At 36.6% G+C, this 15,342-nt stretch overlaps 1 protein-coding gene across 1 annotated transcript; it reads left to right on the forward strand.

The window, feature by feature from the left end:
- Positions 1–12,115: 12,115 nt before the first annotated feature.
- On the forward strand, positions 12,116–15,291 carry LOC137744961 (membrane magnesium transporter-like). The gene is made up of 4 exons (XM_068484790.1): positions 12,116–12,344; positions 12,487–12,539; positions 12,627–12,727; positions 14,961–15,291. Exons 1-4 carry the CDS (start codon positions 12,266–12,268, stop codon positions 15,052–15,054), a joined length of 327 nt encoding a protein of 108 aa, XP_068340891.1. The 5' UTR covers positions 12,116–12,265; the 3' UTR covers positions 15,055–15,291.
- The last annotated feature ends 51 nt before the right edge of the window (positions 15,292–15,342 follow it).

Genomic DNA, 15,342 nt, shown 5'->3' on the forward strand with positions numbered 1-15,342 from the left:
ATTTTCTTGCATATTGCTTAAGTGTTAATATTACTTACTAACTTGACCTTCAAAGAGCCTTTGACCAGCACACCTCCTCCCTTCAATCTTTGGCTTACTCATGGTTGTGTGTTCTTTTACAGGTAAACAAGTATGAGCATCTCCACCTCTTATGTCGATGCGCAAATTTGGTTCCAACAATTTGGTTTGGCGTTTACTGTTCTGGTTTATCATTTGTGCTTTTGCGGTAAGTGTTTGAATATATAACATAAGAATGTAACATTTGTTTTATCAAATTTGAGAATATTTTATATTATTTTGATTGAACAATTAAGTTAATTAATTGACTTTGATGTGTTTTCATCTTTGATGTGTTTTCATCTTCCAATCACATATAGAAGCGGAAGCAGCAAAACTTGAAGAACTAAATTTTAAAATTAATCTAATGAATATTGTAAAGACAATACTTAATACCACAAAATATTCAAACAAGATTTAAAAAGTAGCTAAAATTTGAAAATATGGAAACAAAAAAACAAATAACTTGAAGAAGGACCAGCATCATGCATGTCGTTTCCCCTGAGCCCTAAAATTGTTGCTTGAACTGCTTCCAATGGCAGTTTGATCTTCCTCCTCCAATGATTGCTGCCTCAAACCTCCTAACATGATCCTTTAGATTTGTCTCTTTTAGATTAACATCTTATTTTTTTATAAGCTTCATCTTCATAAATTTTGCAAAAATGTGATGTAAAATGGATGTTCGAATGAACAAAAACAAATTATCTACTCTCAAGCAATTCAACTTATTTCTCTTAACATTATGGAATATGGATATGTGCTCCAAACTCATTCTTGGTTGTGACAACATCTTTCTAGTTGTGCCTCTTGGTGCCATTTCTAATAGATATTATAATTATAAAATTGCAGGGTTAAAGCTAATGATAGACAATATAAAGGAATGAATGTTACCATCTACTAAGCACAATTTTTTCAAAATAAAAAAATCTTGTTCATGCATTTTATCTTCTTTTGTCATTTATCTTTTATTTCACCAAGCATGTTATCCATCTTTTTTCATAAATTTCACCCATTTTTGTCTATCGCCATCACAAAATTTTACCAACTAATATATGGGCTTTGTGATCTTTATGATGGAATCTACTTCATCCCAAAAACAATAGCTCTACACAAGCTCAAAAACTTTTGCCGCATTGGTTCCATGCTCTAAGAACAACTGAAAAATCATTTGCATACAAGAACATACATTCTCAATTGTTTGCTGCAACAATATTTATGAGTGGATTGTGCTTTGTGTTCGACCATCTATTTGACATGATGGACACCTCGTGTGCGTGCCATGTCTGTTTGACAAGTTTCAACTCATTTTTAATATTAGTTTTACATGTATCCAATAGAGTAGTTCTAGCTTGTTTACCCTTTAGGTTTATTATTTATGGCAATGACCATCTCATGTGTGGGACCATGATTTTCTAGGGTCGGAGTAAGGTTAATCGGAATACAGTTACCTCAGAAGTCCAGTCATGGACTCGACAGCTCCAAGCGAAGCTAGATCAGACGAAGCAATGGTGCCACCATCACCCTATTTCGGGGCAATAAGCTAAGCCCGAGCAACTCCGTTGGTATGACCATGCTTGTTCCGTAAGTCACGCAATCTAATCTGGATATGAAATCAATCAGATTCTTCATATGACTTGAAGTTCCTACAATCTAGGAACTGGCGTGTGCCGAAAGTAATCACAACTCCTAAGAGGTTGCAATATTTACTTTTAGATATCCTCTAGGATTCTCTTGGCTTAGAACAAGGATTCTGTCCTAAAAAGGTTTCTCTCCCAATGATATAGATACATTCATCTAAGGTTCGTCCCTGATAACGCAATCTCGATACTTTAATTCTCTTGCCCACTGGTTGAGTTTAAAACTGCTTATTAACTTGACCATTGGAGAGCCTTTGACTAGCACCCCCCTTGGTTTCAAGATTGCTCACGGTTTTGCAGGTTACTCGGATTTGTACCTTCACCATATGCGGCTTTACACAAATTTGGTTCCAACAATTAGTGCTTTCATTGAGAATGAACTCCTATTCCTCTCAACCAATCCTGGTGGTTATGATTTTACCCTAAAGATACATACAATACATAAGATATTTTTACAATTTCTGCAACCCTTCTAAGTTAAGATAGACCCTTCTCAACTCTTGATGACAACAACTTGAGCAAAATTTGAACAATTGGCAACTTCCCCTTGAAAGTCAAAAAGATTCACAACAAGAATAATATCTCATTTCTTAAAATCTTCCGTCTTTGATACCATGTTACATGAAATACATTGTACCAAAACAACTTTGTAATAAACAAAAGATGACAGGAAATTCAAAATATGGAGACCATTAAGCAATAAACCAATTATTAAAATGTTGAATTGTCATGAAGCATAGCCTCATCATGCTAAAACAACACAATGTCAGCTGTAATCGGACATCATAATCTCCTAAATGTCGTTCACAAATTTAAACTAACATTACCAAGAAGCATTATGTACCTGCAAAAGCCTGTGCAACAAACAATTTAAGATTTGTTTTTGTTGGGTTTTTCCAGTCCGTGATGAGTTGTCCTAAGGCTATTGGGAAATATAGTCTTGGAGGATCAAATTGTTTTCCAATTGAAATTGTTTCTCAATTGGGGTGGTTTTCCCAATTGGAGTTAGTTTCCCAATTGGAGTAGTTTTCCTAATTGGAGTTATTTACCCAATTTAAACTGTTTACCTACATTAAATTGCTTACCCAATTTAAGTTGTTTTCACAATTGGAGTTAGTTTCTCAATTGGAGAAAGATTCATAAAGAGATTCCAATTAGAATTGGTAATCCTTATTGAAGAAGACATTTATTATGTTTATATAAAAGGGCTATTGTACTGGTTTTGAATTTGGAGAAAAACAATAATTTATATACGGAAAAGGATCCTTGCCAGATCATTTTCCTAGGAATTCTGTGATCATGACCTTTCATCATACATCGTGTGGTTAGAAAGCATTTCAAAATTTAAAATTAAATATAAATAGTACCTAACAAAAACTAACTGCACAGTGTATGATGAACGGTCACGATCACAGGATCCCTAGGATCTCAAGGAAAATGATCTGACGAGGATCCTTTTCCTTTATATACCACTCAAGGAGTAAGAGTGAGAGAAGAGCAAAGTGTGTGAGAGAAAAAAGAAAAGAGATAAGAGTGTATTTCTTGTTCTTTTTCTTTCAGGTTTTTTGTCAAGTCTTAATCCTAGAGACTTGGCAAGATTATCTGTTGTACTCATTATTAATATAGTGAGATTGTTGTTGCTTCTCCATAGACGTAGGCACATATAGTCGAACCACGTTAAGTATTGTTAATCTTAGTTACTTTGTTTTTTGATTTCCAAGTTTGTCTTGTTTTTCCCATCTTTAACATGATATTCTCAACAAGTGGTATCAGAGCCTGATTTAGCTGATATCTATTTAGAAGGGAGTGCAACCCGCTTTAACTGGGTTATGTAGAAATCAAGAATAGATGACATGCTTTACTAAAGGTATTAAGAGCAAGCCATCAAATATATCTAATGATAATTGGACCATATGAAGATGAGCGATGTTTTTTGGCAAATAAATCTATAACTGCATTTGCCTATGACAATGGTAGTTATGATCAGGGGGAGCCTAATCAAAAGAAGTTTGATCAAGAAGAGCTTAATCAAAAGATGTTCCATCAAGGGAGTCTAATCATGGCTACTGTGATTCGGAAAGCCTGGTCATGAGAAGTCTGATTAAGAAGAGCTTAGTCAAAATAAGTTCAATCAGGGAAAGTCTGATCATGAGTAGTTTCAATCAAGATGAGTCTGGTTATGAATAGTTCAACCTGGGTCCTGGTTATGAATAGTTCAACCTGGGGGAGCTTGGTTATGAGTAGTTCAATCAGAAGGAGTCTGGTTATGAGTAGTTCGATCAGAAGGAGCCTGGTTATGAGTAATTCAATCAAGAGGAGTCTGGCCATGAGTAATTCAATTAGGGAAAGCCTGATTATGAGAAGTTTGCTTAAGAGGAGCAATCTTATTTTGGTATACCTTGCTCATGGTCTGTAGGGGAGATTATTGGGTTTTTCCAGCCCATGATTAGTTGTCCTAAGACTATTGGGAAATATAGTCTTATGATAAGCTAATATTTATATATATTTTTAGGGGGGTTTTGGTACATTACCGTACCAAAACCTCTGTACCAATTACCATACCAAATATTTGGTACGGAAAAATCTATTACCATTACTGTACCAAACTTTCGGTATACCGAATATCGGTATACCAAATAATTTGGTTGGTATGGTATACCAATGGTAATTGCCACTTTGTTTTACGCCACTCAGTTTGCCCAAAATCTAATATTTTTTAATTAATGTAAACTATAAAAATATATATAAACGCTCGTAATGACAAGCGTTACAACTTTCGTGAAGAGCTTAACTTTGAAATTCGCCATTATAATCATATAAATCATAGATCAAAATTTAACCATTGATTGTTGTTTACATTTACGCTTCATTTTTCTCATCAAATTTTGTTTTTTTTTTTTCGGATTTTCTTTTTTGGAAAACATGTTCTATTAGAGGATGTAGGAAAATGAACGGTTTGGATCGTTGATATTATGTTCAGAGTTTTACGGTTAGTGAAAATATTGCTTGATGTTTATAAAGTTTCTACAAACTATATGATATCGACTCATATTTCAGTTAACAGTAAATATCGAAACGTGATATTAAAGATTTGAACTGTTCATCTTCTTACATCCGTCAAATGATCATATTTTCAAAAAAGAAAATTTAAAAAAAGAAATTCAGTAAGAAGAATAAAGCAAAATGACAATCGATGGCTAAATATAAATTTAAGGTTTATGGATCATGGATTATAGTGTTGGATTTTGAAGCTGACCCCTTTATGAAAGTTGTAAAGCTTGTCACTATGAGTGATTGTATATATTATTTTTTTTACAATTTTTACACTTACAATAATTATTATTAATTTTATTAATTTTACCCTCAAATAATTATATGAATAAATACATAATATAATATTATTAATATTGGTAGGTACGGTATACCACTGGTACTGGTTTTGGATACCAGTACAGTACCGAAACAGTATAGTTTGGTACAAATACCGTACCATTACCAATTGGTACAAATTTTTGGTAATAATTTGGTATGGTATAGTTGGTCGGACGGTTGGTACGATAATTTGGTAAAACTAGCAGCCAAAACTAACCAGAAAGCATTGAGCAATAAATCCAATAAAATTAGCAGCCAAAACTGATGAAGCCAAGAAGAAGCCAGCTGACACCTATTCAAATATCAGATGAAATTGAATTAAAGATGAGGATTAAGTGGGAGTAATTGGCATAAAGGCTGCCCAAAGAGTTACAATTGTTTTACCATTTCCTCTCACTTATTATCATCACTAAATGGCTGTTAGTGGGGTAAGTTATGGAGAAGAAACTAGGGCAGCAAGCAAGAACAACAAGGCTGCACGTTGCAGCGGCAAAGGGAGAAAAAGGCAAAAAAAAAAAATAGAAATAAAAAGATAGAAAAAAAAAAAGGAAGGAAATGAAGGAGGAAATCTTGGCATTCTTTTCTTTAGGTTTTATCTTCTCAAACTTATGTCTTTATTTTGGTTTTATTTGAGAATAATGTGTAACTAAATTTTTAGTAGTTAGGGGCTCTGTTTTGAAGCCCCGAATATAATTGCAAGTTTGTTATGACATTTCGTTTGAATTACTTTTATGAATGGATGAAAATTGGTTCACTACTTGTCCCATTGATGAATTCTTTATGTGTTTTCTACGGATGCATACTTAGTAAGCATATCTAGGATTCTAATACTATGAACATGTGTGTTCCTGCCCTTGTCGAATGAGGACCTATATATGTTCTAGAGTAGTACTTGTTAATTGCAATTAACATGTGAACCACGTGTTAAATCTATGAACACGGCATTCTAGATTGCATGTTAGGGACCAAGTTAAGTTGAAAACATCATTCTCTTAACATACTACATAAGAAAGAGTAATAGGTTGAGTTCTAACATTAAGCCAACTTGAGCATCTCCATCCAGAAATAGAAGGAATTTGAATGAAACATAACATGTTTGCATGATTATTTGGTGGTGGATAGCAATTCCCCTAACTCGTTTTTCTTAATTTGTGAACTACTTAAAATCTGTTTCTGTTCTGTTTTCGTTCAATTTAATTTAAATAGCAAATCAACTCTAAAAATCCCAAAAATTTGTGTGAGTGTAGCTTTGTGTGTCTAGTGTCTGCATGTAAAATTTCGTATACTTTAGATCAGTATAATTCAGTCTAATAATTATTTTTCGGTGGCTGGTCAGTAGGGACAGTAACCCAGTTTTTGTGACATTTTAAGTAATTGGATAAAACAATCTTCTGCGGGAAAGACCCTTATGTTCATATGCTACAATTGACAAATCTTTGTGTTAATAAGGAAAATCAATAGGACATTTGTGTGCTACTTTGTGGTGTGCTTTTAATCTTATCATCTTAGAGGATTAAATTGTTTTCCCAATTGAAGTTGTTTCTCAATTGGTGTGGTTTTCCCAATTGGAGTTGGTTTTCCAATTGAAATGGTTTTCCCAATTGGAGTTGGTTTTCCAATTGAAATGGTTTTCCCAATTGGAGTTGTTTTTCCAATTAAGGTTGTTTACCCAATTAGAGTTTGAGTTGTTTACCCAACCGAAGTTTATTTACCAAATTTAAATTGTTGCTTACCCAATTTAAGTTGTTTTCCCAATTGGGGTTAGTTTCTCAATTTGAGAAAGATTTATAACTATATTCCATTTACAATTAGTAATCCTTATTGAAGAAGACTTTTATTATGTTTATATAAAGGGGCTATTATACTAGTTTTGAATTTGGAGCAAAGCAATAATTTGTATACCACTCAAGGACATAGAGTAAGAGAGGAGCTAAATGTGTGCAAGAGTTAAAAAAGAGATAAGAGTATATTTCTTGCTCTTTTTCTTTCAGGTTTTCGTGAAGTATTAATCCTAGAGGCTTGGGTAGATTATCTGTTGTACTCATTATTGATATGCTATAAAAGATTGTTGTTGTAGTTGCCTCGTGGAAGAGGCACATATAACCGAACCACATAAATTTTTGGTGTTGTTTATCTTGGTTATTTTGTTTTTGATTTCTCAAATTTGTTATGTTTTTCCCGTTCTTAAATGTAATATTCACAACAACACTCCAATCAGTAGCAAGAACAACTCTAGCCCCGGATCGTAAATACTTAATTGTTAATATTGCATCGGATTGGAATCTCTGTTGTTCCACTTTTGCAGCAAGCTCCTCCCTTCGGAAATTTTCTCAGAGTCTGCAAGTGAGGCAAGGAACTCAATTTTCCTCCATTGGCCTAAAACAGCAAAATCCAATTGAAAAATAATCACATTAAACAAAAAAAAAGAAGTGCAATTTATCTGGTGGATTAGAGTTTTGAGTAAATTACCCTACACTTAAATGCTAAATTAATGGTAAGGAAATTTGCTCTAAGATACACCGAAACAGTGACGTTTGGGAGAAATGCATGAGGATATGGGAAAGAAGTGGTCATGTTTTGGAGAAGAATTTGAGAATTTGGGAGAGTTGGGGGTAGGGGTGGGCAAACGGATAAAGGAGCCACGAGTCGGGGCAGGCCGAGTCCTAAACCCTAGAAAAACGGGGTCTGGACCAACCCGTTTCTAATTATAATGAACGGTCGAGATTGAATGATAACCTATCGTCCAATCTGAATCAGTCTCACTCCCACCTCTTCACCATCTATCACTCTTTTGACTCCCTCGACTATGACGACATCCTAGAGAACCCATCCCATCACTGTCGTTGCGACCAACGACACCACCCATCCAGCCATCCTTCTCGACGACACCCTAGAGAACCCAGGTTCTAGAACCACGTTGGCTCGATTCTTTCCTTTTCGACAACACCACCGCATTCGCGACCACCATCACCCCCATCACCTCCGTCGAGGACACTACTACCAGCCATCATCTCCCTAAAATTTAGGTAATTTTGAATTAGGGTTTTGTTATTAATGTGAATTTCTGGTGTAATGATTGTAGGGTTTTTAAATTAGGATTTAGATTGATGAATATCGAGAATTTTTGTGGGTGTTGATTTTACTGGGTTAATTTGCCCTCCCATTGGGTATTGGGTATTGGGTATTCATTTTCGTGGGTGTTAGGGTTATGGGAGGGAGGGGCAAAGGGCTATAACCGATGCAGGTCAAGAGCTAATATCGAGTTGAGCTACGCATTCCTCCGTCTCTAAAGCTTTAAATATTCGCAAGTAATGTTTTCGTTAATTTATGTTTTGTGATTTAAGTCATTGCAAATGATCATTCGTAGGTAATCGCATTATCATTTGTTTATTCTATTCATTTGTTAAAGCTTAGTTTGAATATTTTCCCCTAGTATTGTTTGTTGTATTGAATTGCGGAGGAATTATTTTTAAACTAGTGTCGTTGTTATAGTACATGGATAATAGATGAAATTGTGGTTTGTTGATATTGTTCGATTCGCAATTACGGTTTATGATTTTGGTTATTTTTCAAACAGCTCCGCGTATTCGTTCTATGTATTCTGTAGTTTCTATTTACAATTACTTAACAGAAGGTGGTGTTTTGTTCATGATATCATCCTTTATATGATGTGGGGTTTAACTGAAGCGAAAAATTTGCTGGAAGCATTTGTTTTACTCTAAGTTAATTGTGAAATTGAAACAACAAAATTTGTTCTTGGGGTGGGGAATAGTTTCTTGTGGTTCATGCTTTTACATGATCAGCTCCTATATGGAAAATTTCCAGGGTGAAAAAACAACTTGTATTTAAGAGCTACTTGCTTCTTTTACTTGGAAAGAAGCAATATAATTACTATTACAATATAGGGAAAGGAGCTAGATCACTGTGTTTATTGCCTTGCGTTAGCACTTTGCACTTCCATTATGTAAATTCCCTTGAGTGCTTGTGGGCAACAGTTTATAATGGCACTCTCTATTGTCTTGCGATTATGCAATAGGATTCTTTTTTTTGTTGGTAAATGCAATAGGAGTTCGAGTTCTGCAAATGCTTTACCAATGTTTTCCTTGTTTGATACACTAGGATAAGTAGGCTTCTCCTCTTACTTTGTGACACCCGCCCCTACTTATAAGTGTAATTATGTAATTCTCCCTAAAAATTTATAGAATTATCACTTTAGTCCTTAATTTTTCACCCATCAAGATCTGGAAATTTAGATTTGACCCTATCCCTAAGCTGCCACATGGCAGTACCCCAACTCACCTCTCTTTTCTCTTTTTGTCCCCCCACCTGCCGTGACTTTCCTTTCTTTCTTTTTTCTTCTTTTTCTTTTTTTGTCTGCACTCTTTCTTCCCTCTTTCGAAACCCTCCCATTTATCTCCCTCTCCTACACCGTGACAGTGCACACGCACCCATAGTTGCACCAGCTCAGGGAGACAGTCACCATCATTGCCATCAAACTTCATCTCTCTCTCTCCCTTGCTCTCGTCACCGGGAGAACTTAGGAACCGAGCACCTCCGGTGAGTTTTATTGTTTTTCCGGTTGGGTAAGCTTTGTCTCTTCCCTTTTATTCATATTAGTCGTTGCCTGGATGTGTTTTACTAAGTGTGGGCTCATTATTTCCAAGGTTTTGGAGTGAATTTGGCACGGGTGAAGGCACACCCATCTCCGGCTAGTTTCATGGTTGCCGAGGGATTTTCTGACCACCACATGCCGTTTTACGGCGAACCAAAGGTATAAAAATACTCTTCCCGTCTAGTGCTTCATTTTGGTACCTAGATCGGGGTCCCGTTTGCACGTTTGAAGTTGGCCTGAGTTGTGGAAGCTCCGGTGTCCTCCTCCGGTTCACACGAGGCCTTCAGGCCGTCTCCCCTCTCCCCCCCACGGGCCTTAGGCCTGTTTTGGTTTTCAGCCCAAAACCCTAACCCTTTCGTTTTTATTTTTATTTTTCTTTTTTCGTTAAGACCCAAAGGCCTTAGGGCCGTGTTTAGCAAACCCAAAACCCTTTCTATTTGGGCCTTTGGGCCGTGTGGTTTAAAACCCAAACCCAGCCCACCTAAAACCTAAACCCATTTTTCCTAACCCAAACCCTAAAGCCCAAACCCGGATCCAATACCCAAACCCTAAACCGGGTTGACCCGGGTTGACTCTGACGGGTTGACCCATGAACCGTTGACCGTTGACTGGGTCAACGGTCAGCTTTGACTTTTGACTTTGACCCGTCAACGGTCAACGTTGACTTTGACCTCGGGGTTGACTTTTTGGGTATTTGTGCGGGACCCCTCCTAGGCTAATTTTGACGTTCTAAACCCGTTTCCGATGTCCGTTTTCCCAAATTCGATCGTTTGAGTAGAGTTTGACTGAAAGTACCAATTGTGTGTTTAGGTGCGATGCGATTCTTAGCAGTGATTTCGTTATTCCTGTTTGGTAAAGCTTGCACCAACGGTGTACGGTGAGTGGACCTCTTCTAAAAATACATGTTTTGATAGTAGAAATGCATACATAGAAAAGCATGATTTCACAATTATGTTTTACGAAACGTTTTGAGATAACATGCTTACTGAGGCTAGTTTGAATTACTACTATTTTTCCTATAACCCATGTTCTTATAGAATATCTGATGGATGATGATATGATATGTAGAACATGTTTAGAACACTTCTTTATAATATAGATGATGGATGACTTTATACTATGAAGTTGATTTTCAATATATGTATGTTAAATGGTTTTGTACTTACCTAGTGGTCCTTTCGTCTACGGGACGTAGGGATAGATCCGGTCCGTCCTGGGTAACGGTTTGGTGTTGGCATAGGGCCTGGAGTGTGTTTCCTCTGGCTATTTAGCACAGGGATGGGGAGCCAGCATGGGGCCTGAAGTGTATTTTCCTCTGACTGTCTGCTCAGAGACGGGAAGCCGGCATGGGGCCTGAAGAGTTATCGGACATTCACTAGTGTTTATTTTTTTTATGCAAATTATGATTTGAGGCATTGCACAGCATGCTAGGTTTCGGAAAACCTATATTTATCATTATATTTGTGTTTTCATAAAACCTGGGGGTTAGTACGTTGATAACTGTTTTATTATATTATATATATATATATATACACACTTGGTCTACTCATGTTTGTTTTGCGCCCCCTTCAGGACCTATGAACGAGGAATACGATCTGAGCTACGAGGCATTCCCCTACTAGTGATATTGTGTTATATTCGCTCCGTTTCGCCATCTATCGTAATAGCACTTCTTTATCTTAGTTTCTGCTTGTACTCTGTGGTAGACTTATGCTCTAGACGTGTTGTGTAATTACCTAATTTCAATACTTAGAATTTGAACGTTTATTTGTATAATTAGCCCTATTGCGTATTTTAGCTTATTTCTCAGTTTTCGTTTAAATTAAATGGCTTTCGTCACCCTTCGGGTGTCGGCCAACACGTGACCATCTCGATGTCCCTAGGACCTCGGGGTCGGGGCATGTCATACTTTGTCCCAGAAGACGAGGGATTCATCATACAATAGAACCTTAATGACAGATTGAAGAATGCGCATGTGAATCTATAGTGGAATTAGATAATTTATCCTGTTTTCTGTGTTTGTAACGCATTTTGTAACTCTTATAGAGAATTACAGGCTCAACCTTGTTCATATGAAAAAAAAGGTTACTGCATTAGACATGGCGTTCTTTGTAATGTTTGGATTGGATGTGAATTTGTGCAAACTGAAAAATCTGCATACTGCACTGGTAGTGAATCTATGTTGGGAATGAATATGTGCAAATTTTAAGTTTTTTTTTTTTATTCAAAAATAAAAAAACAACCCCAAAGGACCCGTGAACCCGGCCCGGCCTGTCTCTTTTAAACTCAGGGCTAGTTCGGTCCTTTCAAAATTGGGCCCGGTAGTTGGGAGGAGAGAGGGTTGCATGAAAAGAGATAAACGACGTGTCGTAAAGAATGAAACGGTTCGTGGTAAGAACTGATTCATAAGACGGCATGTAGTTTCCCAAGTATTAATTCGCAGCTTCTACAAAGCGAAGCAAAACGGGGAAGAAGCTCTCAGTGTGGACTGGAGAAGAAGAGCCAAACGACAATTCGTGCTTGCATCGTTAACGACGTCGTTTAGGGCCGATACCGGAGTTCTAGCCTGCTCGAGATCGCAGCCAAAATGGCGATGAGTTTGGGCTTCGTTGTTGGCATCTTAGGCGTTGTAATTCTCTCTCATGCCGCTTATTCAACCGTTCAATGTAAGCCCTAATCTTCTGTATATCTATATGTCTATATGTGTGTGTATATATGTATTTATAGATCGATTTGCAGTAGTTGAGTAAATTTTTTTTAGGGTTTTTGTGTGATTGAAATTGGACTGGTTGATTGATTTGATTGCAGACAGAGGATTGTTGAAGATTATGGAGGAAGAGTTTCCAGGACCTCCATTGACTGTAAGATTTAGCAAAGACAAATTCTGAAAATTGTTCTGATTGTGTTTTAGGTGCTTATTTGTCTAAAAGGATTTGTTGGGGATGCAGGTGGTGGTTGAATTGCTTCTAGGGTTAGCGTTCTGTATGTGGGCGGCACTTACTGTCCCGGGCACGTTTCTTTCGATTCATCCCCATTCTGAAGAGAATCGGTATGTTTATGCGTTTTATTCTGTTCAACATATGACTTAGATTTGAGTTCAAGGTGTGATTGGACTTATTTTCGATTGAATTGAAAGTTGAAGTAAACTGTAGTCATTATGTTATGCTTATGCACTTTGCATATAATATGGTCTAGAATATCATGTTTGCGAATTTGTGATTTGGCAAGGACTGGATCGAAAGAAGACGTCAACAATTTCAAAATTTATGTTTGATTCAATGTTTTAAAAGACTCGCCTCAGGGCGCACCTAGGTGCCCTCTGAGGCTGGGCTTGAGGGAGTGGGCGTAAGGCTTTGCCGGAGCCACTTAGGTGGCGGAAGGAGAGCCTCAGGGCTTTTTATTTTTTTATTTATTTTTTTATTTTTATTTTTATTTTTATTTTTTAACTCCCAAACCCAAATTTTGGGTAGGGTTTTAACTACCTCATACCTCTTCCTTGCACTATCGTCTCTCTGCCTTTTTTTTCTGATTTTTATTTTTTATATAATGGATGTGTGTGCTGTATGCGTGCATTGTTATATGTGTGCTCATTGTGTTTTTCATCCCCTATTTTATATATATATATATATATAATATAATATAATATATGTGTGTGCTCAGGATGATTATTGGTTAATAATCTTTTTTTTTTAAATATAATATATGTGTATGCTCAGTGTATGTATTAAAAAATTTAGGTCCTGTAAGGCTTCGCGTCATGCCTCACGCCTAGGCCGAGCTATCCCTCGGATGCCTCGCCCACGCCTCACGCTTTTAATACACTGGTTTGATTATAGTCAGATTGAGAAAATAGAGACCATAAAGAAAATTACGGGAACTTTGAATATTCCCTTGTGATTGGTTAAGGTGAAATAAACAGAATATGTTAATACTTTGGGAACTTTATTAAATCTTAACTTAATTGGAAGATAGACTTTGAGAAGAAAACCCTGGAGTTAAATCCTTTTCTTTTATATTTTCACCAATAATAGGATAATGGAAAGACAAAGGCCGATTGGATTGAAATAAAGAGAATGTGTGTTGAATGAAAAAATGGATGCCAACTCAAAATTTTGTCCATGTATTATCTTCTTCCACCAACTTGGACAGATTTGGAGGTTGACATCCATTTCTTCAAGCGCAGAGGGTAGTTCTTTGCTTTCTCGATTATCGATAAACCCAACATAGGCTAAGAGTGGAATTTGTATATCTCCTTGTAGTGGGGCTTATGGATAAGGTTATTAGCTGTTGTTCACATGTCCTTCTGAAGATTGTGGAGCAAAGCTCCCTTACAGATTGAAAACGGAACTTTCTTTCTTTAAATTTATTGTAAAGTAAGAGAGAATATTCTGCAGTTTTTTGGCGATTCAGTACATAGTTTCACATTCTTAGTTAACTGAGAAGTTGAATGCTATTCAAATGGGAATGCACTGACATGTTCCCTGTTGTTATTGGTGAACCATGTTGCAAATATGCAAATGGGAGTTATCTGAAAAAAAAGTCGACCACATAACAAAAAAACTTATTATCGAGATAAAAATGGGATGTGAGAGTAGTGGGATAAAGGGAGCGAAGTTTGTAAAGAGATACAAAACGTAGGGATTAAAATCTTGAGTTTAGAGACAAAAAAAGGGCGAGTGCAATATAGCCTTTAACTTTCTTTAATATAAGATGATCATCAATGTAATGCATATAGAAGCTGCCCTTAATAATTTTGGGCAACTATTTTTTCTGACTCTCTTATAAAAGATAATAGTTAAAGGCAACATACGAATGAGCCTGATATTGGGCTTCACTTGTAAACTATCTGGGTTTGTTTAGTAATTGGGAAATATATTGTAACCCTCTTTGCATGGCCAGATAGTGTAAGGTTACTTGAAGATGTGGTTGACCTTAATTTGTCTCCCATCAGTTATCAAGTTCATTTTCCTTGCATAAATAACTTTTAATGCATCAGTAAGACTGAGGGCTAATCCTTGATGCATATTCATAGAGATGAGTGGATAACAAATGCGTACTCTTCAACATGGAAAGAACCAGCTATGTTTGCGCTTTTTAGGCATAAACTTTGCAAGAGAAAACTGTGTGAATGAAATATCTCAGTTGCTATTTATTCCACGGTTTCAGCACTGGAACTTCAGAGTTGTGTTCAGAGTTGTGGAGTGATAGCTAGTTTGACATTGGAAATGCTATATGCAAGATGTTTGATCAGATGTTTGACATTCGTTTATTTTGGACTGCAGGATTGTTTCTCTACCAGACAACCTTGACTTTATGATTTTCAACCATCGGGCCAGAGTGTTACCTGTGGAGATGGATTTGAAGTTCAAACACTGAGGTCTTTTCAATCAAGCAAAACTGGGACCGATTTCAGTTTCTTTCTTGGCCTTTAAAAGGGTAGAATGGCAGCATTTGGCAGATCAGTTGGCATATGTTTCTTTACATTTTATAGTTGTCTTGGACTGTGCTTTTGTATTTTCTCTCAACATCTGTAGCCCCCTACCAAAGACAGATACCTGCCGACTTTCTCGTTGCCTCGGCAAGTCCTTTAAAATAATTTCAACTTGGAGATTTCCCAGCTTTCTAATTATAATTCCAATGAGATTTGTTTGGGGGCCCATCACC

The sequence above is a fragment of the Pyrus communis genome, chromosome 9, assembly GCF_963583255.1.
Source record: "Pyrus communis chromosome 9, drPyrComm1.1, whole genome shotgun sequence".
NCBI lineage: Eukaryota > Viridiplantae > Streptophyta > Magnoliopsida > Rosales > Rosaceae > Pyrus > Pyrus communis.

What these genes read in the sequence shown, in the direction of transcription:
- LOC137744961 (XM_068484790.1), top strand. Translation starts at nt 12,266, where the DNA reads ATGGCGATGAGTTTGGGCTTCGTTGTTGGCATCTTAGGCGTTGTAATT. An exon ending in TTCCAGGACCTCCATTGACT is followed by an intron (nt 12,540 to 12,626) that starts GTAAGATTTAGC and finishes TTGGGGATGCAG; the next exon opens with GTGGTGGTTGAATTGCTTCT. An exon ending in CCCCATTCTGAAGAGAATCG is followed by an intron (nt 12,728 to 14,960) that starts GTATGTTTATGC and finishes TTTGGACTGCAG; the next exon opens with GATTGTTTCTCTACCAGACA.